Consider the following 27,019-nt stretch of genomic DNA (forward strand, 5'->3'; position numbering starts at 1 on the left):
GCCACCGCAGTTTTTCAAATAGATAATTTCTTTGAGACCAACAAAAATCAGAGGACTGAAATGACACCATCTAACTGTAAGTCTAATGTCTTCCTGTTAGAAAAGGAACTTTTCATGTTGCATTCTCTAGAATACGATAACTTTTATCTGCACACCTGTGTTGAACTCAAATAAGTGCCTTTTGGTCTTAGATGTTATCGTTTTCCTAATGTCATCACTCACTCCAATGTTATATATTTTGAACTGGTAGAACTTTATAACAAAACGGGCATTAAAGCCCGGAAATTGTTAATTAAGCATAATTCAACTAAAATCGAGCAGTTGAAAGGAGAAGTGACTGAACTAAATAATGTCATTTTAAATGATAATTTCTGTTCTTTTAAAACATTGTATGATGGTATTCAACCTAAATTGCAAAGACACGTTGCTACCTTGATTACTAGAAAACATAACAAGTTAGCATGTGACTTTCTATGTTATGCTAACAGTTCAGCTTATGTTTTGAATAATAGGAATGTTTCTTTGTTAGCCACTAAAGATGTAGTAGATGATGTAGGTCAACTACAGAATAATGTTTTGAAAACGAGTAATAACAATGGAAACAACAGAGATAGTGGCCACACACAGGTTTGTACTGATGATCCAGAAGAAGGCAATAGTTCTCGTACTACTTTACAAATGAAGTCACCCGAGGTGAACAACAATGATAAGAAAGGCAAGGTGAAGGGGAATATAGGTTCAAAGAAAAACTGCAAGAGGTAGTCCCGTTAAGTAAAATTTATAATCTCAGTGACTTAGAACTTACTGATGTCCAACGTAAGGTATTAGAAAAAGGATTTTCCTTCGTTCTTCCAATTAAAGCACCAGTTACTGACACAGTTATTGATCTTAAATTGTACACTAGAAAGTTAAATTTAAAATATGTTTTTGATGGTGTTGAACATAATTCTAGCACAGAATGTAGGAAGCCTAGTAATATTAATCCTAGGCTGATGCCTAGACTCAATGTGTTTAGTGAGCTTTGTGAAAATGATATTGGGTGTATATGTAACACCAAACATAACAAGAAAGCTTTTAACACCAGTGAACTCACAGAACTAAGGATTCTTAGATAAAGCCATAACTATCGGTTTATGAAAGCCGATAAAGGAAATGGCTTAGTTATTATGAACACATCTTATTATAAAACTTGTATGAATGAACTGTTGAGTGACCAAAAGAATTATCAGTTAGTAAGTAAAGATGTGGTCAGGAGGAACTTTGGACACAGACAATTATTTGATGGACCTACTGAATAGAAATTACATTAATTTAGCCACTTTTGAATTTCTTTTTATTGAGGAACTAGTATTAGGCAGTTTGTTTGAAATACCAAAGGTCCATAAGGATTTGACAAATCCCCCCTTTAGGCCTATAGTTTTGGCCAAGAAGGGGCAGACAGTTACCATTTCACATTATTTGGATCATTTATTGAATCCCCTTACATCCAAAACATTGTATTTTTAAAAGACTCGTGGCAGTTTTTAGATTTATTAAAACATTTTGGAGACCAAAACTTGTTTAGTCACAGTGGATATTGCTTCACTATATACTTCTATTGACCAGATAACGGGTATTGAATTTTTTAGACATTTTTTGGCAAGGCATACAACTTTTGGAGATGTTTAACTCTATCTGCCTTTTGCTGGACCTAATGTTGAAAAACAATTTCTTTCTGTTTGATGAGAAAATATACTATCAAACATGTGAGGTAGCCATGGGAGCGAAAGTATCACCAGCATTTGCCAACCTAGTTTTAAGTTGGTGGAAACTGTCATGTTTAACAAAGTTGGATGGATTTGAATATTTTTCTATGTACAGATGTTATATAGACGATTTATTATTTTTTATTTGGAATGGGTCCACTGAGCAGGTAAATAGTTTTTTGGATGACATTAATGTTAATGGAAGTGGTTTGAGATTTGAGCTGAATAGTGTAGATTTGAATGTACATTTATTTAGATCTCAGTATTACTTTGGACACCAAGAGAAGAACTTTTTCTAGAACAGTGTATAGAAAAGACACTTATACTAACAATTGTTTACACTTTCATAGCGAGCATTCATCATTTATAAAATTTAACTTGGTTCGTGGGCAAATTATATGTCTAAGTAGACTCATTTCCAATTATTCAAATTTTATTGTTGAAACAGACAAACTTATATCTATGTTTGTTAATAGAAGATATCCAAAAGAAAAATTGTATTCTATTAAAGATGAAGTTGTTCAAGCTAGAACAGACAGGTTTTCCCCTATTTTAACTAGTGGCTTTACCCCTAAATATAATGAATCCAAAAAGAACACATGTTTGGATTGTGCTTTTCCTGTACCTATTTGTGTTGACTCACAAGCGGTCAAGCAAGTTGTTATAAACAACTGGAAAATTATTTTAGGTAACAGTGATCTAGCTAGGGTTCTAGGAGGTCATCCTACATTTGTTTGCAAAAAAGTAGCCAACATTAAAGCCATTCTTGAGATAGGTGGGCCATCTGTTTCTTACAATTCCCGTTGCCCAGGCGGGACCTAACCATGTTACAATTGCAAGCAATGTAGGTTTATAGAGTCCAAAAGTATTTATTTTACACACATCCAAAAGATGATTTATAGTAAGGGTAGATTCAATTGTAAAAGTTGTGGTATAGTCTGTTTGTCTTCCTGCACCACCTGTAGTAGTTTTTATGTTGGGAAAACTACTAGGGCACTTTATAAGAGGATTTATGGGCATCGGTTGCCAATAAAGAAAAAATGATTTTGATAATGCATTGGCCAGACATGCTGAAGAATGTACAGACTTAAAGAAATGTATTTTCTTTATATTAGATTTTGTTAATCAGGCACCATATGTTACTGATTTTACTACTGCTTTAAAAATCAATGAATTGAAATGGCAACTGTTTTTAAATGCAGAAATACTTCCTGGGTTAAACAGTACACTTAATATTAAGTGCCTTTTAAAAGATAGATGATGTTAATTGTGTCAACAAAAAATTCCTTGTTGATATTCATTTAATATTTTAACTAACATTTAATTTTCATATTTGTTGTGTGATTGGATGATTAATTTATTGATTGCATTTAAATAAGTTTTTGTAAGGTGGGTCATTTGTTCTGAAGAAGTTCATTATTTTAGATTGAATGAAAGCGCTGAACAAAACTTTGTGTCAGTAGTCTTTTTTAGCCCTGACATCACGTCAATTGTTTGAGTGATTGTTTATGTTGTACACTGTTGGTTGGTAATCAGTCACTGTACTTTGAGCTATTGTCACGTTCAGAAGTTATGTTTGCTTTTCATTGTTACATAACTCTAACTGAATTTTCTTTTAAACTCTATTTAAATAGGAAGACTGCCTTGCATCATTGACTAGATTTTCTGCAGCACATTGGACAGTTTCACCACTTCCTGTTGTGCAGAAACATTTTGTACGGCTTTTGGCTGGTAAGTTTTATTTTTATTTATTTTTTTCATAATTTGTTAGCATCTTTTTTACTGTATATCTCGGTTTTATTTCATGTTGACTTTGTAATGTTTTAATTTACTGGCAGTCTTGATCATGTTGCTGCATTACATATTGTCATATATTTTTTTCACAGTGTATAAATTTTAATCGTCAATTATTACCCTGTGCTTATGTGCAAAAGGGGAAATGACATGCACAGAACTTGTGTTTAATAGTTCCACACTGAACAGATCATTTTTTAGGTAAAAGGTTTCACCTATGTGAATCAGTGCAGTTAAAATCTTAACCATTAGGCAATGAAATCAGCAAGAGTTCTGTGTTCTGTTTAAGTATTCTTTTCCTGGAAGATCAGGGTTACTGCTGGGTAATGGGGTTCTGTAATATAAAAACAATATTGCTTTTAGGTGGTTGCTGGTAAATACTGCTACTGTTATTGCTGTGGTACTTTGCTTCTAGTAATGACTGCTGGTGTTATGTCTGTGTTGAATAAGAAGGTTACATGTGGACTATCATACTGGTGTAGCACCATGCTGCAGTGCATCCTATAGTAGGCTCATGTTCATCATTTTCACTGCTGCAGTATCCTTTTGGCTATATGGGTTGTTTCCTGCCCAGGAAACAACCTGACATCTTCAGAAAGCTAAGGCCATCTCCCACACCTTCACTATGACTGCTGATTATTTAAAAAGCCAATAAAAGTTCAGTTTATTTAAAATTCAGTTACTTGCTGATAATTACTAAGCCTGGATGCCTGCATAGAAGAAATTTGGAGAAAGTACGAGAAAATCAACTTAGAAAAAGGCTGTGAGACCTTGCAACTGTTTAGCAAAAAGCAGTTGAAGTTCCAGCTTTTGTACAGGAGAATGGCTACTAGTAATTTAAAGGAAAAATAAGTCAGATTCACTTCCAACACTAGAGGAATAGATAGGTAGATGTTCATCGTGTTTCACTGTTGCAGTCATTACACTTGGGTTATCCTGCAGGCAGGCTACCCGCAGTCGGCCAGAATTCCAAAGTCTAGGTCCGGCGTCAGTTGCTGTCGCCTCTTCCCTGACGTCAGTGCGGCAGGGGTATAAAAGATGCAGCCTACGCCATTTTCTTCAGTATTTCTTGCCGCGCGGTGCCCGAAGCAAAAGCAGTTCGCAAGTGCCGGTCAGCCGACTCCTGAGATTTTTGAAATCGAATTTCAGAACCAAAGTCTTCAATAAAGCTAAGTACCCCGTTGGGGAAACTTTTTCTTGCTCCAGACTGATGTCAGTAAAAATTAACAATTGTATCTCTTGTGGGAAGCAAATACCTCATAAGGATTTTTACTCTTACTGTATTCCTTGCCTAGGCCCTTACTACGACGTTACTAGTTGTCGGTTTTGTGCTAGATTCAACAAACACACTATTAAGCATCTGTTTGATTTTGCTTTATATTACTTTGGCCGAAGGTTTACCTACATAATGCCGCCGGAACAACCGACGACCGGAATTCATAACGCAAAGACAAGGAAAAGGACAGGCATCCGAGGTCCAAAACCGAAGACGAAGCCTCTTCTAGGCCAGTCGTTGGTTCGCTGGTTCTCAGGCGCTTTCGCAGCCCCTGACACCCGCTATCTCAGAGCCACATGCCATATCCGACTCCCACGTGGAGACACCTAGGCCTCTGGAAACTCAAGGTATTGGGCCTGCGGAAACTATTCCCTCAGATGAGTCCAGAGCTGCTGAGCAGGCATCGGCTTCTGAGGGTGTTTTCAGAACTTCACAGCTTACTATTAAGTCCACTACAGCAGCCAAGGCAAAGTCAAAAACACCATTAAAGACAAGGAAACAAGTACAGCATTCTCCTGGACAGTCATCCATGCCAAAGAAACAGATGCTTAAAATGGCTGAGGACCTAATTATTTTGATCAGGGGTTCCCATCCCCCTCCTGATAAAAGGCCTAGGCAAGACACTGACTATGACTCCTCTGACCAGGTTTCTATTTCCTCTGATTCCTCCTCAGATCAGGGATGTTCTCTCCCTCCCTATGAGGACTCTGATGCAGAAGAATCTATACCTTCAGCCTCTCCGCCAGAGGATTATTCTTTTGGGGAAACCTTGCACACCATGAGGGAGCATTTCCATTGGGAGGGCCGGGATTATTCAGAATCCAAGAAAAGGCTCAGAGACTTTCTTTTATTGCCTCAGCACAGGCCCCTGGCCTATCCCCCGTGTGCTTGATATAGTTGATGATGTTTCTCTGAATCCAGTCTGTCTTCTGATTCTTTACCCCCTGCACCAATCAAGCCAGACAGGTACTATAGGGTCCCAAACTCTCATAAATTTCTTTATAAAAACCCTGCTGCTGCTGCTGACCCAGAAGCAATTTCTCAGGGTCCCAAAGGGGTTAAGGCTTCCACTGCAAAAAACCCTGTTCCCTCTGATAGGGATTCTAGAGCTCTGGATAGATGGGGGAAAAAAGTGTACACTTCTGCTACTTTAGCTGTAAGGGCTTTAAACTGCCAATTTCACATGCTTAAATATCAACAGTACCTCATGTCTTTGTTAAAACAGAAAATGCTTACAAACTCAGAATGTCCTGACAATAAGGAAATGCAGGATTTATTGCATGCAGCTGAACAAGTGGGAAAGCATACTCTGCAATGTGGTTTTGATTCATTAAAGGCTTCTTGTAGAGCCGCAGTTACAGGCTCTGTCATTCGAAGGCATGCTTGGTTGAAAGAACAAAGTTTACCTGAACATGTCAAAGTAAAATTATTGGATGCTCTACTACAGCATCATACTTTGTTTGGTGTTAAGGCAGAAGAGGTGTTAAAGAAACTGGAGGATAAAGCAAAGTCAATGCAGACAGTAAAGGATTTCTTACAGGTTCAACCACCTAGGTTTAGCAGAAACTGGCCTTCAAAAAATTGGTCCTTTCCGGTGTCAGACAGGCCACAAAGAGGCAGATACAGACGCCCAAGAGGCAGATCTGAGCCCCAAGGCTCATACAGACCTAAACAATGGGGTGCTTCAGCCCCCAAAGGAGGAGAAGACAAATCACAACCTTATAGAAAACAGTCTCAATGACTTTCCTCTAAAAAATGAAAAGCCCTTAACCTTTTGGCAGCACCCTTAGGTGGAAAGCTAGCATTTTTCTCACAAAATTGGCACATGATCACCCAGGACAAATGGGTACTGAATATTGTTTCTCAGGGTTACAGGTTCCACTTTGACACCCTTCCAAAATCAAAAGGTATGCCGGACCTGCCACAAAACCAATGGGCAGAGGCACAAAAACAAATTTCTGCTGTCATGGACATGAGAGCTATTCAAAGAGTACCACAGCAAGAACAGGGATAAGGATTTTACTCAAGACTTTTCCTGGTTCCCAGAAAGGACAAAGCCTGGAGACCAATACTGGACCTGTCAATCCTAAATACTTTCCTGGATGTTCCAAAATTCAAAATGTTAACACTGCAGCAACTTCTACCCATGCTGGCCAAGGGGGCTTGGCTAGTTACTTTGGACCTCAAGGAGGCATACCTGCATGTCCCAATCAGACAGTCGTGCAGAAGATACCTCAGATTCATAGCTGGCTCAATGCATTACCAGTTCTCTGCACTGCCCTTTGGCTTATCTACTGCGCCCAGGGTCTTCACAAAATGCCTGGCACCAGTAATTGCATTTTGCAGACAGAAAGGAATTTAAATATATCCCTACTTGGACGACTACCTTATTCAAGCAGAGAGCAAGGACATTCTACTAAAGCATCTGGCGTTTGTAAAAAAGATTACTAATTTGCCTAGGGTACACAGTAAACGAAAATAAATCAAAACTAGTGCCCTCTCAAGAGATAATATTCCTGGGTGCAAGCTTAAATACAACTGCCCAGATGGCTTATCTCACGCCAGACAAGCAAAGGCAACTGACTCATTACTTTCTAATGATGGCAACAAAGACCCAGCTCCCTGCAAGAAAAATTCTGCAGGCCCTGGGCTTCATGGCGTCCTGCATTCTACTAATTCCATATGCAAGACTGCATATGAGGAAACTACAATGGTATCTAAAAAGTGTTTGGAGTCAACATTGCCACAGCCTGGAAACAATAATAACTCTAATTCCCTGCCTGCAACAGGAGTTTCGATGGTGGGCACTGACCTGTCACCACAACAAGGGACAGCCTTTCACCTTACCCACAGCAAGGCAGACAATAACAACAGATGCTTCGGATTATGCCTGGGGGCACACATGGCAGGAAAATGTATTCAGGGCACGTGGCCCAAGGAGCAAATGCATCTTCACATCAATCAAAAAGAGATGCTAGCTGTACAGAATGCCCTGACAGCCTTCAAGGATCTACTACATCCAGGACAACTATTACTAAAGACGGACAATACCACAGTTATGTGGTACATAAACAAGCAAGGGGGCACACATTCCTACCCCCTCTGCAGGCAAGCCGTGACTTTGTGTAACACAGCACTGACCTATCAAGTACATCTGCAGGCACAATTCCTGCCAGGAATGAAAAATACACTGGCAGACTAACTAAGCAGTAATCTCATGGATCCTCATGAATGGAAACTAAATCCACAGGTCTTCAGCATGATAACTAGGAAATGGGGAGGCCCAGACATAGATCTTTTTGCCTCCCCTCACAACTGCCAACTACAGAGATTCTGCACAAGAACTTATCACTCACAAGCATGGAAAGTGGATGCTCTATTATTCAGCTGGAAAACCCTGACAGTTTATGCCTTTCCTCCACTGCCTCTTCTTCCCAAGGTGCTCCTAAAAGTCAGAAAAGAGAAGCCAAAAATGATCCTGATTGCCCCAGACTGGCCACGCCAGCACTGGTACCCAATCCTAAAGAGCTTGTCTCAAGGCCCAGCCTGGCCTTTACCTCAAATTCCTCATCATCTGACTCAACAAAACAATCAGATTCTGCACAGTCAACTCAGAACCTTAAATCTGGCTGCATGGCAGATAATATAGACACTCAGACCACACCTCTCTCTAAAGCTGTTATGGATGTCATTTTAGAAGCCAGGAGGCCCAGCACTAGGAAATCTTATGCAGAAAAATGGAAGAGATTCTGTGCTTGGAACCAGGCAAAAGGACTCAAACCACTTGTTCCAAATATACCTCAGATTTTACAATACCTAACTGAGATGCTGGACAAAGGCCTATCCTTCTCATCAATTAAGATCCATGCCACTGCCATTTCAGCTCATTACAATACAGAACCTCCTATTTTCTCTCATCCACTACTGACAGTACCTCAGAGGGGCAAAAAACATAAGACCCCCAAGGAGAGCACCAATACCTACTTGGGACCTCAATTTTGTTTTAGAAAAATTCAAACTGCCTCATTTTGAGCCAGCCAATACAGATGATATAACATTCTTATCATGGAAAACTGCTCTGCGTCTAGCAATAATTTCAGCAAGAAGAGTCTCAGAGTTACAGGCATTAATGGCAGTGGAACCTTTCATTATTTTTCATCAGAACAGGGTCTCTCTAAGGACAAACCCAACATTTATGCCAAAGGTAGTATCCAGTGTGGCTCTTAACCAAACCATTCAATGTTAAGTTGTCAATCTCGCCTTCATTCTTGCTTGATGGGTTCGGAGCCGATCCCTCGGCTCCGACTCGGCACTTGCTAAGCTCGAGAGTCACTTTTACCAGCTCGAGGCAGCCCCATATCCCATGATGCAAGGCGGTAAGTCCCCAGATCTCGTTTGCCGCTTCGCTTATGAGGTCCTCCTTTTACCAGCTCCTGGTAAGTGATTTACTAATTCGCTAATTTAGCCCCTTTAACTTAAAAACCCCTTATTGTTAGTTTTTATTTAGTTTTAATCTGTTTCTGACAGAAATTTGTCTGTCTCTTATTATTTTTTTAGTCAGACTTTACCCATCCCATCCCCCCCCCGTTAGGGTGTGTGTGTGTGTTTGTAGTTATACCTTTTTGGTATATTTAAATTTAAATTCTTTGACTGGTGTGTGTGTGTGTTTGTGTTACACCATGTCAAAAGAAAGGGTCTCAGGCTTTAAGAAGTGTGACTCGTGCTGTCAGAAGATGTCTCTGACAGACGGTCACACTTCTTCCCTTTATTGCCTGGGGCCTCTTCACCTGCAGGACTCCTGTGCTATATGTCATTCTTTCAGCCAGAGAGTCCTGCAGGAAAGAAGAAACAAATTAATACTCAGGGGCCTTCTTAAGCCGGAGGGCTCTCCGGCTAAGTCGGCTCCACCTAAGACTGCCAAGTCTTCCAAGGCCCAGGCTTCTGTGTCAAAGCCTGCGGCCTCGGCTCCGACTTGTTCTGAGTCGAGATCGGCTCCGGCTGGAGCCGATTCTGGCTTAACCAAGCCTTCGGCACCGATGGCTATCGGTGCCGATTCTGCATCGACCACTTCGGTGTCGGCTCCGACCACCATGTGGCACAGGCATCGGTGTCGGCTCCGATCGGCTCCGACACCGTTACGTTTGTGGCTGTATCGGCTCCGGCTGGAGCCGATGCATCGAGGCTACCTGTCGGCTCCGATAAGTTGTCGGCTCCGACAGGTTCAATAGTTTCATCGGTTCCGATGGCTCCTTCGAGGAAGAGGTCGAGGTCTCCTTCCTTGGAGCCGATACTTTCGGCTCCGGCTTCACCTCTCCTCTCGGAACGGAGCCATCGGAGCCAATCTTCAAGGTCATCCAGGCTTTCAGACCATGACTTAGAGAGAGTGGTCAGTAGATTACTTAAGTCACAGGCACTGGCCCAAATGTTACATAGTCCGTCTCAACAGACGACTATTGGTCCACACCCCGTTACAGTTCCTCCTTCAACTCTACCCCAGAGCTTGGAGTTGGAGTCTTCAGGAATAGTTACTGCTACGGCTGAGGGATGGATACCCCCTTCTGTCCCTTCAGCCTCTACTCTTATCTCCTCTTCGAGACCTTCCTTAGAGGGATTCGGTGGCCGGGCTTCCATGGTCTCCTCCGAGGGGGTGAGTGGCATCGGACCCTTGTCCGAACCGCTCTTCCCCTTGGAGCCTCGGCCTTGGTGAGCTCGGCTCCGACATCTGCCTCGGAGACTTCCCTTTCGGTGGTCCCTGGAGTTCCTAGCTCTTCGGAACGGGTTCTCTCGGACCTGCCTGGGAGGGAGCATTCGAGGTGATGAAGAGTGTGCTGGCCACTGGTATCAGCCAGCAGTCTGTTCCCTTAGCTCCTCCCTCTATAGTGCCTGTTGACATCTCTGCCACTTCTCTTGCTACAGGACCCAGAGATCCTCCGCCTCAGGTTTCCCCATTGGGAATTTCCCCCTCTTCCGAGGATTCTCCTGATGTTTCGGGAGATCCTCCTAGGAAGAGGACTTGTAAGAGGAAACACGTAGACTCCCGCGAGTCTATCACTTCAGATACTGACTTTGATGAGTCAGAGGGATCCCCAAGATCCCCTCTGAGGATGTCTCCTTCTCAGACATCCTAGAACTCCTTAGACAGAGGGGAAACTGGCCCACCAATAATCCCTCTGAGGATGAGTCAGTATACCTAGAGGCATTTGGATCTCGGCCCTCCACCTCCTGGGTGTCTCCGCCTTTCGACCCCCTTATGCAGGTTATTGCCCGAAGGCGTGGGCTGCTCCTGACTCTGTAGAGCCAGTCCCTAGGAGGCCTTCAAAATTTATCACTGCCCGTGTGACAAGCAATTCCTCACTAAGGGTGTCCCGCTGATGCCATGGTGGTGGCTGCTGCCACCAAGAAGGAACTTGCAGATCCTTCGTGCCGTCCATCCTCCTAATAAGGACTCTAGGACCATGGATAGATGCGGTAAGCGGATGTTTTCCTCAGCGACCTTTGCTATCGTTCGCTGAATTACCTATGTCACTTCACCAGACTCCAGAGGGATATCCTTAAGGAGCTGGGTGAAGTAGTACAGGATCCTACAGCTGCAGGGGCTCAAGAAAAAATTGCTTCGCAGCTAGGAACCCTTAATTCCATTGCAAACTCCTCCATGCGGCTAATATCATATGCTGCTGATGGAGCGAGTAGCCGCAGGTACAGGTGTGGCTCTTAGACGCCAAGCCTGGATGCGGCTATGTGACTTGCAGATCCCTTTAAGGCGTCCTTCACAAATTCTCCCTTTGATGGGTCAGCTTTGTTTGGCCCTCAGGTGAAGGAAACTTTGACCAGGTGTGAGCAGGACGGCAAGACTCTCTGCTGTAGGAGTCCGTTTTTCCACCCCTTCTAGACCTTACCCCAAAGGACAGAAAGGTGGCAAAATGTGGTTCCGCAAATCCCAAGGAGTCACGCCGGATTCACGTGGTCAGTTTACCCCTAGAGGTAGAGGGGGTAACAACAACAGACGCCGCTCTAGAGGCAGAGGGGTCCAAAACCAGGAAACAGAGAGCCTCTCTCTGACAAGCCTTTTCAGCATCCCTGAGATGTTGCCCGGCTGTCCCTCCTTGGAGGCAGTCGGGGGAAGATTATCACTGTACCCAGAAGCCTGGCATTCCCTCACTCAAGACAGATGGGTACAGTCGATCATATCCAAGGGTTACATAATTCCTTTCGAGGAAAGTCCTTTCCCCTCAAATTCCCTTCCAGATGTACCACCGGTCTAAGGGAAATTGCAGAGTTAGAAGTCTCAAAACTACTGCAAAAGAGCCATTCAGCCAGTTACAACAGACCATTCAGAGCCGGAATCTACTCAAGGTTCTTTTGGTCCCCAAAAGACGGAGACTGGAGACCAATATTGGATCTCAGCAGACTCAACAAGTCTGTGAGGAAGACAAGATTCGAATGGTCACTCTTCAGTCAATTCTGCCCTTCTTACAGAAGGACAACTGGATGTGCTCAATAGATCTTCAGGATGCGTACTATCACATCAAAATTCACAGACGCTCCAGGAGATTTCTCCGCTTTCAGCTGGGGTCCAGTCATTTCCAGTTCAGAGCCCTGCCCTTTGGTCTCACTACAGCCCCCAGAGTGTTCACCAAATGCATGGCAGTGGTCACGGCTCACCTGAGGCGTCAAGGATTCAGGTGTTTCCGTATCTCGACGACTGGCTCCTGTCAGCCACCACCAGGCATCAGCTTATTCAAGCCAGGGATTACACAATAAGTCTTTGTTCTCATTTGGGCATCTCGATCAACTTAGAAAAGTCATCCTTATCGCCCTGCCAGTCTATTACTTTCATAGGCGCAAACTTAAACACTGTTCGGATGTCAGCTACCCTTACAGATCAAAGAGTTTCAGACATTCAGAGTCATGTCAGGATCATTCTGGCCAACAAGAAAGTACAGGCCAGAATGGTTCTAAAGGTATTAGGCCTCATGGCTGCGGCCATTACTCTTCTTCCCCTGGCTCGATTCTACATGCGCCTTCTTCAGTGGATGCTGTTCACACAGTGGTCGTACCAACAACTTCCAATGCGTCACCAGATTCTGGTGACACAGACTTGCAAAGATCATCTTGCTTGGTGGATCACATCTCCTCAGGTTCACCAAGGCAGGTACTTTGTACCCCATCCCGATAGCCACTGTCACCACAGATGCCTCCCTGATCGGGTGGGGGGGTCATTCTCAGGGCAGGATGGTTCATGGGACGTGGCAGCCGTTCGAGTACCATCTGCACATAAATGTCCTGGAGATGAGAGCAGTGCTTTTAACGTTGCAAGCCCTCAACGACTTTCTTCCCGTAGGGACAATTGCAGTCCACACAGACAACATGTCTGTAGTTTGGTATATCAACAAACAAGGCGGAACCAAGTCCTACCCCTTGTGTCGAGAAGCGCTCAGACTATGGCAATGGGCGATCTCCTCTCATCGGTTTCTGGTAGCAACGCATATCCCTGGGAAAACCAACATTGTAGCGGACAGATTGAGCAGAGCTATTCTCATGCCTCACGAGTGGTCTCTCAAGTAATCTATAGCGGAAGAGATATTTCTGGAATGGGGTCGTCCATGTTGCGATCTTTTTGCTACTCCCCAAAACAGCAAATGCCCAGACTTCTTCTGTCTCTTCCCTCTACCAGGCCATCCCCCAGAGACGCTCTGACCCAGGATTGGCCCCAGGGACTTCTTTATGCCTTCCCTCCATTTCCTCTGATCCCTCAAGTTATCCAGAAAGCTGCCGTTTTGAGAGCCAAATTGATTCTCATTGCCCCTTACTGGCCTCGGCAAGTTTGGTTCCCGTTCCTCCATCATCACCTTTTGGTGCAGCCGTGGCATCTGGACCCAGTGCCAGATCTTCTGATTCACCAATCCGGTCAGCTGCACCGGTCTATCCCTTCTCTCAACCTCACAGCATGGTTGCTCCACTTCCTTCCTTAGCCAGGCTTCCTTTGATCTCTAGCAGTTAGAGACATCATAGTAACCGTTAAAATCCTCTACCAGGAGGATTTATACAAGCAAATGGAAACGTTTCTCTTATTGGGCTAAGGCCCAAAATATTGATCCTTTCACTGCCCCTGTTCAGGCAGTCCTGGACTTCTTAGCAGAGATTTTTCATGCAGGCTCCTCTTCTTCCACAGTCAGAGTTCAATTGGCTGCTATCTCCAACTTTCATGTCGGGGTCGCAGATCATAATATTATGTCCCATAGGCTCTGCAGGGCCTTCTTGAAAGGAATTTTCCTACTAAAGCCTCCAATCAGGAATCCTCCTCCTCAGTGGGATCTAAATTTAGTGCTGACATCCTTGATTCTTCCCCTTGAGCCAGCTGTTTCATGTTCCCTGAAATTTCTTTCTTGGAAAACTTTATTCCTAGTGGCTATTACATCGGCCAGGAGGGTGTCTGAACTTCATGCTCTATCGGTTCGACCCCCCTATTTGGTTTTTCACAAAGACAGAGTATCTTTGAGAACTAATCCGACCTTTTGCCTAAGGTCGCTTCAAAGACCAATTTGAATCAATCCATTGATCTCCTGTATTTTTCCCAAACTATTCAGACAGAGCTGAACAAAACTACATTATCTTGATGTCCACCGTCAACTTAGATATTATTTGGACAGAACAAAAAATTTAGAAAATCTGATCAACTTTTTGTTTCCTATGCGGATAATAAAAAGGCCTTCCTGTTTCTAAAGTGACCTTGTCCAGATGGCTTTCTTGGTCATCTCTGAAATTTATCTGCTCAGGGAAAACAGCTGTGCTCAAAACCTAAAGCACATTCAACTAGGAGCTTAGCTACTTCTACAGCCTTTCAAGCTAGACTTCCTTTAGACACTATTTGTGCAGCGCCACTTGGGCCACTCCTCACACTTTTGTTTCCCATTACAAATTGGACTTGGCCTCCAGGGACAGAGCCAGTTTTGGCTCTACAGTCCTCAAGAGTCTGTTCCATTGAGCCACCCAGGATAGAGGTGCTAGGGGCGGTCCCATCAAGCAAGAATGAAGGCGAGATTGACAACTTAACATTAAGAAGTTATGTACCTACCATAGCGTTCCATGTTAGTTGTCTTCTCTGCCTTCTTTCTTCGACCCTCCCTCCTTCCCCAGGCCTGGACAGACCTTGTTATAAGAAATTATTATGCTGAAGACCATTCAGACCTGGTCCTTCTTCCATCCTGTAAGTTTTCTTTCTTCCTTTGGGAAGTGTTTTATGCTTGGTGCTATTGCCCTTTGTCATCAAACGAGATCTGGGTACTTACCGCCTTGCATCATGGGATATGGGGCTGCCTCGAGCTGGTAAAAGTGACTCTCGAGCTTAGCAAGTGCCGAGTCGGAGCCGAGGGATCGGCTCCGAACCCATCAAGCAAGAAAGAAGGCGAGAGAAGACAACTAACATGGAACGTTATGGTAGGTACATAACTTCTTATTTGCCAACATTCTATCCAAATCCCCAGAATAAAGGGGAGAGACTTCTGCACGCTTTGCACATACACAGACAGCTACGATTCTACTTGGACAAAACTAAAGCTTTCAGAAAAACTGAACAACTGTTTGTAGCTTATGCGGCAGGATCACAAGGAAAGCCTATCTCAAAGCACACTATTTCAAAATGGATAGGACACTGCATTCGCTTCTGCTATTCACAACATGGCAAATCAGTGCCTAAGGGCATTAGGCCACATTCTACCAGAGCAGCAGCCACTTCAGCAGCCTTCCTCAGAGGAGTACCAACCAAAGACATTTTAGAGGCTGCAACCTGGAGTTCAGTGCACACTTTCACCAAGCACTACCACTTACCTCTCTACTCTAAATCCAGAGCAGGCTTTGCCACTGCAGTTCTGCAGGGCCTGGTAGCCTCTCCTAATCCTGTTTAGACCCAGCCACCCAACCTCAGCTTTGGGACTCAACCCAAGTGTAATGACTGCAACAGTGAAATACGATGAACATAGTACAGTTGTGTACCTACCATAAATGTAGATGTTCGAGTGTATTCACTGTTGCAGTCCAGGTTACCCACCCACCACCCCCCTTTTCTTTGCTGGGACTTTTCTGTACTTCTCTATTCTATACAACCTATGTGGTGTATTTGCTTATAGATGAAGGAAATGTTTATTTTAGTACGTGCATGCTGTTTGGCATAATTTTTCCAGCCTACCTATTTGGGGGCACCTGATATCTGGGGCAAGAAAAACTGATGAAAATGGCATCGGCTGCATCTTTTATACCCCTGGCGCACTGACGTCAGGGAAGAGGCGACAGCAACCGACGCCGGACCTAGACTTTGGAATTCTGGCCGACTGCGGGTAGCCTGCCAGCAGGATAACCCAAGTGTAATGACTGCAACAGTGAATACACTCGAACATCTACATTTATGGTAGGTACACAACTGTACTATTTATAAGTTAGTACTAGGTTTAGCTGCTCTTGCAGGTCATTTTACGCCTAGCTAGTTTCCGTTTTTGTTCTCAAATTTATCTACCCATTTAGTTAGAGAGTGGCTTTACCCATCCCACAGTTGATAAAAATAAGTTATGTACTCACAGTAACGTTCAATTTGTGTTGTACAGTTTCATTCGTCCTCAACTGATGGGTTCAGATCCGAACCCTTGGATCTGACTTGGCCATTGCTAAACCTTACGGCAATGAAACACTTTCTAGCTTTTACTTTACTCATAATACACCAACCCCAAGTACCTCAGATCTTGTTTGCTGATTTTACTAAAAAGGAAACATTTGCAGTCAGATAGGAAGACTATATCTGGTGCTCGATATAAAGGACAATGATGTCTTCTAACCACTCATTCTTTCAGCAGTTTTCAAAGGATGGGGGTGGTGGGTGGGGAATTGAGGAAGAATGAAAGTGGACAACACTGATGGAACAGTATGGTGAGTATATAACTTCTTTATCTGATGATGTCAATTTTCATTCTATCCTCAACTGATGGGACAGAGTTCCCAGCTACCTAAGATCCTAGTTGGACTCAAGGATATTCCTGTGCACAGTTCATCCAAATGATGCTCTACCTCTGGAGACCAGATCCAGTTTGTAATGAGTAACAAAGGTATGGTGAGTAGCCCAAGCTGCTGCTGCACAGATATCATCCCTGGATGTTCTAGATTGAAATACTGAAGAAGTTGCCATGGATCTATTGAAATGGGTCTGTCATGGTTTTGGTAAAGTAATACCCAATTTGTTATAAATAAATGAAATACAATCAGTCAGCCACCTGACTAAAGTTACTTTAGCAACTGTTTTTCTAATTTTACTTCTGCGGATGAGACAAACAGTTTTTCTGATGCCTTTTGTTCTGTGTAGGTAAAAACGTAATTGTCTGTGAACACCCAATAGATGCAACATGTATTCGCCCTTTTTAGCAAATTTAGGAAAGAATACTGTCAAGTTAATGGACTGATTGATATTAGATTCTTACACCACTTTAGGAATAAAGTATGTATTAGTACACAATGTAACTCTATCATTGTGAAATATCAAGTATGGAAGTTTTGAGGATAAGGCTTGAAGCTCAGAAATTCGTCTGGCAGAAGTAATGACTACCACAGAAATTGTCTTCCAAGAAAGGTGTTTAAGGTTGCATTTAGCTGCTGTTTTTAAGGGGTAATGAGTAAGAGCCTGCAGTACTAGATTCAGGTCCCATGGAGGAGTAGGGTCTTTAAAAGGAGGTCTTAGAAGAAGAGTGCATAGCAAAAAGGATTTGTAGAGCTTATGAGAAGTGACAGATGAACCCTCAAATCCAGTGTGAAAATTTAATATTACTGCTAACTAAACCTTAACTGTAGAGGAACTATGTCCTTCTTTAAAAAGCACGGCCAAAAATTCAAGGATGTCATGTGTTGGAGCTGTAAAAGGATCAACATTATTTTGATTAGCCCAGTAAAGAAACCTCTTTCATTTACTGGAGTAGAGTTTTGTATAGAGGGTTGATGGGGAGATAAAAGTATGTCGGACAGGTGAAGGGGAGTATAGGCTGTCTGGCTATTAATGGAATTGGAAAAGCCAGGCCGTTAGCCTAAGCTTTGATATGTCTTAATTAATCTTGCCTTTTGGGTGAGACAGGAGGTCTGGATTTGAATCCAGAATCCAAGGTTGGTGAAGCAAGTGATTCCAACAGAAGGAGATCCAAATCTGTTGAGGCCAGTAAGGCACAATGACTTGGGTTCCTATCAGCATCTTGAACGTTGATAACATCGAATGTCATATTGTCGATGTGAGAATGCCGAAAGTGCAGAACATCGAAAGGGTAATAAGGGGAGATTTCCATTTACTACAATGTAGTGTCGTCTCGGAGTTGGTATATTTAAGTTGCGGGGGATGTGGGGGTCACAGGGGGGCTTGCTCCCCTTCCTACACTTTTTTTTTATATCGGCATTCAAAAATTTAATAGTTCGATCATTTCAGTTTGATATTTTGTAATTCGAACTATTACATTTTCAAAATGCTGATATTGACCCGATGACTTTTCCCTTCAACATGGCAGCTTTCTGTAGGAATTTTGGAATTAGCTGAATTGTTGGGTAAGTATAAAGTAGACTGGGTGGCCAATCATGAAGACGAACATTTCTCAGTGATTCCCTCTGCGGGAGGGATTAGGTCAAAATAGCTGCTGCATTTGTTGTTTAGGGGAGAAGCAAAGAGATCACAGCAGGGCTGGCCCCACTGATGGAAAATTATTTACTTTACATTCTTGATGAGGGACCACTTGTGAGGCAGAAAAATGCACCTGCTCAGCTATTGCACTGGACTTTGCCGGAATGTGCATTGCTGTGATAAAGTGGTTGGAAGAGATCGCCCATTGCCACACTCCAAGCGCTTCTTGACACAAGGGATATGATCTGGTTCCTCCTCTTTTGTTGATGTACCAAACTACTGAGATTGTCCATTTGAATTGCAGTTGTCCCCAAATGGAGAGCATTCTGAAGGGCCTACAACATTAAAAGCACTGCTGTCATCTCTAGGACATTGATATGCAAGATGGCCTCTTCAGGGTATCAAGTGCCTTGGACTGTTTTCCTCAGAAAATGTCCCTGCATCCCAGCTCGGAAGCATCCATGGTCACTATGGCCTTGGGCTGAGGGGGAATGAATGGACAGCCTTGTAGAACCTGGTCTGATTGAATCCAGCACTTGAGATCCCTATTGAATGTGTATATGTGATTCGTATTGAAGTAGACTTGGGTTGGTAAAGTAGCAACCATTGTGCTGATCACATTCACTGTAGAATCCTCATGTAAAATCTGGCTGAAGGTACTAGTGTTATTACAGCTGACATTGATCCTGAAGCTTGAATGACCAAGCAGGTTGAAATCTTGGTACTGCAGATTATTTCTGACCTGTGATCTTATAATCTGAACCCTTGACAGTGGGTAGTGAGGCTATCATTGACCTTGTGTTGAATAGTGCTCCTATACATTCCAAGTTTTGAGTTGGTTCCAGTTGAGACTTTTTGTGGTTTATGGTTATCCTCAGATGAGAACATGTCTGGAGAATCTGATCTGTTGCCTTTAATTGATGCCTGGTTGGGGCAGTAATGGGCCAGTCATCTAGATATGGAAACACCCCAAATCCCTGCAGTCTCAAATGAGCTGCTAATACTGCCATACATTTGATAAACACCCTGGGGGCTGTGGTGAGACCGAAGGGCAGAACTCTGAATTGGGAGTGACTGGCACCCAGCTGGAAGCATAAAAACCTTCTGGATCGACTGTTCATCTTTGTCATAGTATGCATCTTGAAGGTCTGTCAAACACATCCAGTCGTCCTTGCCCAGAAAGGGTAGAATGGACTGAACCATGACCATCCGGAACTTGGTGTGTCAAAACGACATGTTTAAATTGCTGAGTTCCCAAATTGGTCATCAGTTCACTGTTTTCTTTGCATTAAAAAGAATCTGTGTTCTAACTGGTCTGGTGGGACCACTGGGATTACTCTCTTTTTCTAGCAGCTTTTGTACCTGAATTGCCGCTTGTTCCCTCAGATTGGGTGGTCCACCTGGGATTTTTCATGAAATTGGTGGAAGAGAGGAAAAGGATATTATATAACCTCTGGAAATTATCCTCTGCACCCAAGTATCTGTTGTTAATTCTGGCCAGTCTCTGTGGTACAGAGATAGTCAACCCCCCCCCCCCCGACTGCCTCCAGGCCTCCTTTCAGGAATGCTGGAAGAGTCTGTCAGAAAGAAAATCTCTAGACACCTGGTTTTGAGGGCCACCTCTGCCCCTGGGGCAGTGTCTACCATTAGATTTCCCCCTTCTGCTCCAGGAAAGGTCCCAGGTCCCTAGGATTTCTTGAACCACATCTTTCAACTGCCTCATTGATTCCTAGAAAAGTATCTTTGAGGAATCTAAAAACATACACCCACAGCAGACAGGGTCTTTCCATCCTTCTCACATCTGGATAATGTGTCCTTCACTTTAGGGCCAAACTAAAACATGCCGTCAAAAGAAGCATTGACGAACGAAGACTTGAAGGGCTCCGTAAAGTCACATATGTACATCCAGGCATGCCTCCTCATAGAAATTCCTGAACCCGCTGCCCTTGAGGTTCCTTAAGCTACATGCGAAATGAGCCTCATGGAAGAATTGGAAATAGATTGCAGGATAGCCAACTGAGAAGTCACGGACAGTTGTACTTCAGAAATGGATCCTGAGGAGGTATTTGAGAGCTCCTTAATTAAATCCCTTGTCACCTTGTGAAATGTGCCAAATAATTCAGTGACCTTAAGGCAGAGGTAGCTGAAGCACAGACACGCTTTCCAAACCTGTCCATCACCTCTGACTGCCTGTGGGGGGATGAACAGTGGAACTCTCTTTGGCAAGTTCCTTTTTAGTGGCTGCTGTCATGGCCATAGCATCAACAGTCACTCCTTTTCCCCAAAACTGTTTGTCAACAGGTGGTGTGATAATTTTGTCTGGTCTCCAAAGTATTGGTTCAGTAGTGTTGGGATCCTTCCATGCCCACTGAGAGATCAACTTAATTAGTTTGTCAGCAGACGGAGTTACCCAGGAGGTAGATGGGCCAGTACCAAAAGCCTCCAGGAATACAGACTCCTCTGATGAAGGGTTGCTAGATGTCCGGCCACCTCTCTGTTTTAAAATTTCAAGGATGTCTCCAAATGAGACATCATTAGGAGGTGACTGTGGGGACCCTTCACCTTTATCGAAATCTGTATTTTCAGTGATAGACTCCTCTGGGGAGTCCACGTGCTTATTCTTGCAGTTCTTCTTCTTAGGGACCTCCTCAGTGGGATCCTGTGGGGGAGGTATCAAAAGAAGTTGGTATGCCCTGCTGGGAAGCCTGGGGTATCAGTACTGGCCCTCCCTGTGGAAAGGAGGAATAAGTCTTTGAGCTCAGAGATGTCATAGGTGCAGACTGAGGATCTGAGGGGGGCAGGAACCATCTATGTTGTTGATGCAGACAGTGCTCTGTCCATCGCCTCAAGGGCAAAGCTCCGCAGAGAGGGAGAGGACCTCAGATGCAAAAATATAAGCTTTTGAACTGTTGCCCCTCCCTGCTCCAAAGATAATCTCCCTGAGGCAGAAGCCAGAGCTGAGCTTAACCCGTGCCAAGGCTCTGAGGTACAGAGTCTGCTCTGCTAACTTCAGAGATGACGCCAACACCTCAGATCTGACAGGGAAGCCTCAGCTTTGAGAGCTCTCCAGATCCAACTGAACCAATGTGCTCAGAGTTAACTTCAGATTCAAGGATAAATGTATTGACGGATCCAAATCAAACAGTGCTGGATGACTTAGATCCAAAGACTCTGAGGCAGTAGAAAGAGTCCAAGGAGGAACTGGTTAAGTGGGTGTAGTGAAAGACTGGACCTCTTAACCCAAAGAGATAGGAGCTGGAAACCACCTGTCAGACTCTGCCCTGAGAGAATCCTTCTCACCACTCTTTCCACATCATCTTCCATAAAACTCCTGAACAGGTGGATTACAGAGGGGGACATGGGTCTCTCCAAAAAGGGACAGGGGGACTCTGGAGGGATCTGGGTCCACCGAAGCAGAGCATCTGGTCCTTGGCAGGAAAATACAGGTTGGAGGAGTAGCTGGATCAGTTTTCTTTTTCGTTGGACCCAACAAATCTTTCTTTTTCCACTTTGGATCTGATGTTGAGGTTGGATTGGACAAATCCATTTTTCTCTGTTTTGGATCTGAGGTTGAGGTCTGATCCAGTAAGTTACATTGTTTTCTGTTAGGATCCAATGCAGAGGTTAGATCGGACCTGATGTCTTTTTCTCGACTGTTGCGAAGCCTTGGAGGAAGAAGTAGAAGGACTTGGAGGAGACTTAGACTTTTTTGATTTTGTTGGCACCATAGCTCTAGATAAAGCCTCTCTGAATGAGGAAGGAACCCTTTTAGAATTAATTTATTTTTTCTTTCAGTCAGAGCTCTGGGATTAAACCCATGACAGATAGTGCGGTCCTCTTGTAGGCAGTATACACACACAGTATAGGCATCACAAAATGGAATTTTTTGCCCACACTTGAGACATTTTTTGAACCCAGCCAGGCCTTTCTCTTTCTTTGCCATAATGGAAACAAGAAAGAAATTTAAAGGGGAACACTAGACAGAAAATTATATACTAAATTTTTTTTGGATGGTTTCAGATACAAAGAAACAAAGAAATTAGCAACAGTAGTAATAAAGAGAAACTACAAAAAGTGTAGAAGTGTGAAAAGGAATACTATCAACAGTATTCAAGAGTACAGGCTGCGCGGAGAAGAAAAGTGGTAGGCTGGTAAAAGGGATAGAAAGTGAAACAATAAGGTAAGGGTATCAAGAAAAACTAAGAATTTTAAAGGTAGTAAAGAAAAAAAGATAAACTCACAGCTTAAAACACCTTTCTGCTCAAGAGTAATGGTCACCACGTCTTTCGTGTAAAGCGGCAAGCGAGATCTGGGGTACTTGGGTTGGTGCATTATGGGTAAAGGAGAAGCTCGACAGTTTTGGGTTGCCACAAGGTGTAGCAACAGCTGAGTTGGATCCAAGGGATCGGATGCGAACCCATCAGTTGAGGATGGAATGAGAGTTGACAACATCAGATTTATTTGTTAACCCCCTAATGAAAATAACTGGAATCATTACATAGGTAATTTTAGTGGACATATGTATGAGATAAAGCATTTAGGAGCTGCTTCTGTCCGTTAGTAGTACAGAGGACAGTAATGAGGTAATTTTCCCATCCATAGATCCAACTTGATCTGGAATACAGACGGGGATAAACTTTGTTTTATGTGGATGGGAAGTCTTTTCCTGAGCAGCGGTACCCTCTACAAGATATACCTGTCCCACCAAACCATTCTGTTTATGCTGCAGAAGAAGTTTAGATCCCTAGACCGAGTATTTCTGGTGCCATTTGACTCACTGATGTGCAGTAAATCCATCAGTATTTGGTCTGAGGATGCCTTGTATGCCAGACACGGGTCACCTCTTAGCATTCTGTAGGATACAGAGTACAGTGACATGGCTTTGAGTCTGTCCTGTGGAGCATACTGTTTAGGTGTTGTTTCCTATTAGTAAGGTATCTCTGTGGGCATTCCAGTTATTGCATATGTCTGGATAGATGCATGCTGAAGAGAGCAATTATATTCAATGACTGATCTGATGAGGCCTGAATAAAAGGGAACAGTTTATAAGCTGTGCTGTATAGAAGGACTTTCTTAAACAATGGTCAGTTAGTCAAAAGTTAAATAACTATCCACATAGGTTCCCAAATCCTGAACAACTGGGTCAACTCTTAAGGCTGTATTTTCATTGTGGTAGTTCCCTGGGGTGGATGACTTCCCAAAGGGAGTACTGATTTTTTTGGGGCATTTAATTTCATTGCATGATTTGTATTTGGGACAAACCTCCTGACAGAATGGTAAGTCACTTGGGTATTCAGTGACTGTTCCTAGCTTGCAGTCATCTGCAAACGTAGTCAGAGTCCTTTAGTATTGGACTGTAACTCAAAAAAAAGTAAATGCCAAACAGGAGAGGTCCCAGCACAATACCACAGGGGACTTCACTGGTGACTTTTCTGTTTGTTGAAGTAAGTTCCCCTATTTTGATTTCCTGTGTCCTGTGTGAGCCATTTGACAGGCAATTGGGTGACATAGGGTTTATTCCCAGTTTATTTATCTTTTCTACTATACCCGAGTGGGGAATTGTTTTAAAAGATATGGCTAGGTTGAGGTAAACTATGTGTATCTTTTGACCTTCATCCATTGCTTTCATCCATCCATCCTCAACCCTTTTTCCCATTTTTGCACATGGGGGTCGGGGTGTCATTTTAACAGTGACAGTCATCTTGAGCCAAGGTTTACATCGCTGGGTGGCTAGCCCTGTATGCAGTAGTTCATCCGTACCACTCACTTGCACAGATACTTGCACTTATGGTCAGTTTAGATTGTCCAGTCCACCTACTGCATGTCTTTGAAATGTGGGAGGAAACCTGAGCACCCAGAGGAAACCCATATGACCGCAGGGAGGACATGCAGCTCTGCACAGAAGGCACCCCAGCTGAGAATCGAACTGGAAAACCGCTTGCTGTCAGGCGACAACACTAACCACTGCATCATGTTGATTAAGCATGAACTGCCTTTGATTAATCCAAACTTTACAAGTCCAGGGTTTGGCGGTTCCCTGCGTGATTATTGATTAGTTCCATAAGTCTTTCCATGGCATGCCTGTGGAAAGTCAAATGACAAAAGAGTGGGAAAAATAGAAGAAGCTTCAAGTAGCCATTCAGATGAACTGGTAAAACTCCTGAAGTGGGAGGTTAAAGTGAATGAAAAGGTGGTTGAACATGAAGCTTATGAAGCAGCGTGGTTTCAGACAATATTAGAGTGAAGAAGGTAGAGCATGCAGAGAAAACCTGAGATTTTTTTCAATACCAGAGAAGCTTGAAGGAGTAGATTGTATTAATTTTATGAAAGCACATATAGGCAACTAGACTAGTGCGGCATAGTAAGATTTGTTATTTGAGAAGGTTCATCATGTATATGATCCATATGTGGCCATGAGAAAGAAGTCAAGACCTGTGTTAGTGAAGATGCATTCATACCGGCAAAAAGAGCTGCTCCTAGTAAAACGATGGGACAAGGGAAAAGTAATAAAAACATGGTACACCAGAGTTTTTGTGGAAAGTGATTACTTGCTGTACACCAGGAAAAAAAAACAGAAGCAAGTTTATCCCAGCAAGTAGAGAATATATGGGATTCGGGTTGCTATATCCAGCTGTCTCTGGAATATTTTTTTTTCCCTGGAGGATCAGTGGTGTTTTTGGAATCAGAATAGGCCAAGGAGAATGTAAAGTTTAGCCAACAAAGAGTTGAGATAGACTCTGCTTCTTTGTCTTCTGACAGTAAGAAAGCTGTAATAGTTCAATTGTTCCAAAGGAGAATGATTGATGTAAATTGTATGTTATATTGTAAAGCAGTTCTGCATTTTATGTAGACAGAGAGAATTTAAATTTGAAGTGGGGGGACGTTTGTCAGTGATTGCTGTATGACAATTGATATTACAGCAGTGAAGTACTTTTTTAGTTGGAATGTATCTAGGCATCACACTGTAACAAGATAAGAAAGGCTGGAAAAAAATAAAGTTAAAATAATAATATGGTTTTGGGCTGCTGGAAGCATAAAAAGCACATTGATCTTATTCGTAAAATTAAAATATAGACTGTTGTTGATGGTTTGAAGTCTAGACTTTTTTTTTAAACAAATATGCATGGAAAACGAGAAAATTATTCAAGACATGAAAAATGGTCGATCTGAAGTTTTCTTCTTTGGTCTTCTTAAACTTGGCCACATGTCCAGCATGTGATCCAAGCTCCTCCCCTACCCATAATTCCCCTGTCTCCTTCTGCCCTTCTTATCTTGTTTGCTGTGCTTCATGTCCTTATCGTGATCTGTACTGTAGGCTAGAGTTTTCAGGGTAAGTGACTTTTTCTACCTTTTTTGACACTCCTTTCTTAAACCTTTCATTTTTCTACCTCCCTTCGCACTCTGCGTCGGTTTAGGAAAAAAAAACCCCTCTTTCTTCTAACTGTGTGTGTGTGTGTGTGTGTGTGTGTGTGTGTGTGTGTGTGTGTGTGTGTGTGTGTGTGTGTGTCTGTCTGTCTGTTGGATCTTTTGGGAGTATGGCTGAAACCCCCAAACCAGTCTTCCGAAAATGCACAGTGTGCGGCCACACTCTGTGCATTGAATGTCTTGGGGCTGCCCACATAGAGACCTCTTGTTCCATCTGTGCCGGGTTTAATCCCGGGCACTGATGGACAGGAGAAATAAGTTAATTTTGAAGGGCCTTCTTCTCCCTCCTACCACTGGGCCCCAGGCCTTTTCTGCCCCAGCTTTTGCTTTAGTCTCCGCCCTGGCCTCTGGGACTCAACTTCCCACCAAGAGGTCCAGAGACAGAGACAAACCTTTTAAGTCCAAGGACAGGACCAGGAAGCGATCCCTGGATTGCTTGTCCTCAGCAGGCTCTCCAGATAAAGTTAGGTTGGCTCCGAGGATGGAGTCCCCCTGGCTCCATTCCCCCTGTTCTCTGCAGAGCCGAAGGAACTTTTGACCTGGTCGCTGGCACAGGCTTCCCCTCATAGCCTGTCTAGGCTGGTGTTGGTGGCCTCCTCTTCCCACTCCACCCACAGTCTCACCAAAGAGGAGATGGATAGGATGATGCAGAGGTTTATCCGCACTCTGATACAAATGGGAGTCTTGCTTGCCCCCTCTCCCTCCAGAGCAGGGGGCATGCAGTCTGCGTTCATCCCCATCACTCCTTCTCTGATCTGACCTCTGGTTTTGGAGCCCTTGGATTCAAGGACACTCTGCATTGGGGGTCGGCTATGATGGTACCTTATATCTGGACTCTGGCCATGACCTTGAGCAGGTCGACTCAGAGTTTTTTGAAGCGGAGCCTTCCCCTTGGAATCTCATCATCTGGAGGCTTAGCTGTGGCTCTCCTGTTATGTCAGAGGGTTATGGCGTCTTCCATTGTTCCTCCTCAGGAGGTCCGTTCCCCTTCGGCCTTTGACATGGTGGAGAGAGTCCTCTCGATCCCATCGAAACCCCTGACGATCTTGTCTTTTTGGAGTCCACCCCAGCTCCCTCTGTGTCTGACACGGACCCTGCCATTCTGCCATCTCAGGGACAGCCTGCCACCTCTTTGTCCCAGGG

At 43.5% G+C, this 27,019-nt stretch overlaps 1 protein-coding gene across 3 annotated transcripts in view; it reads left to right on the plus strand.

Annotated features, from left to right (window-relative positions):
* Positions 1-27,019, plus strand: part of UBR2 (ubiquitin protein ligase E3 component n-recognin 2) — a 5,196,118-nt gene that overhangs the window by 4,112,093 nt on the left and 1,057,006 nt on the right. For all 3 annotated transcript variants that reach the window (XM_044061864.1, XM_044061881.1, XM_044061872.1), the window contains exon 37: positions 3,380-3,476. In XM_044061864.1, coding sequence (XP_043917799.1) covers positions 3,380-3,476 — 97 coding nt within the window. The remainder of the gene's footprint in view (positions 1-3,379; positions 3,477-27,019) is intronic.

The sequence above is a fragment of the Protopterus annectens genome, chromosome 1.part0 (assembly GCF_019279795.1).
Source record: "Protopterus annectens isolate FY-2018-M chromosome 1.part0, PAN1.0, whole genome shotgun sequence".
NCBI classification, from domain to species: Eukaryota; Metazoa; Chordata; order Ceratodontiformes; family Protopteridae; genus Protopterus; species Protopterus annectens.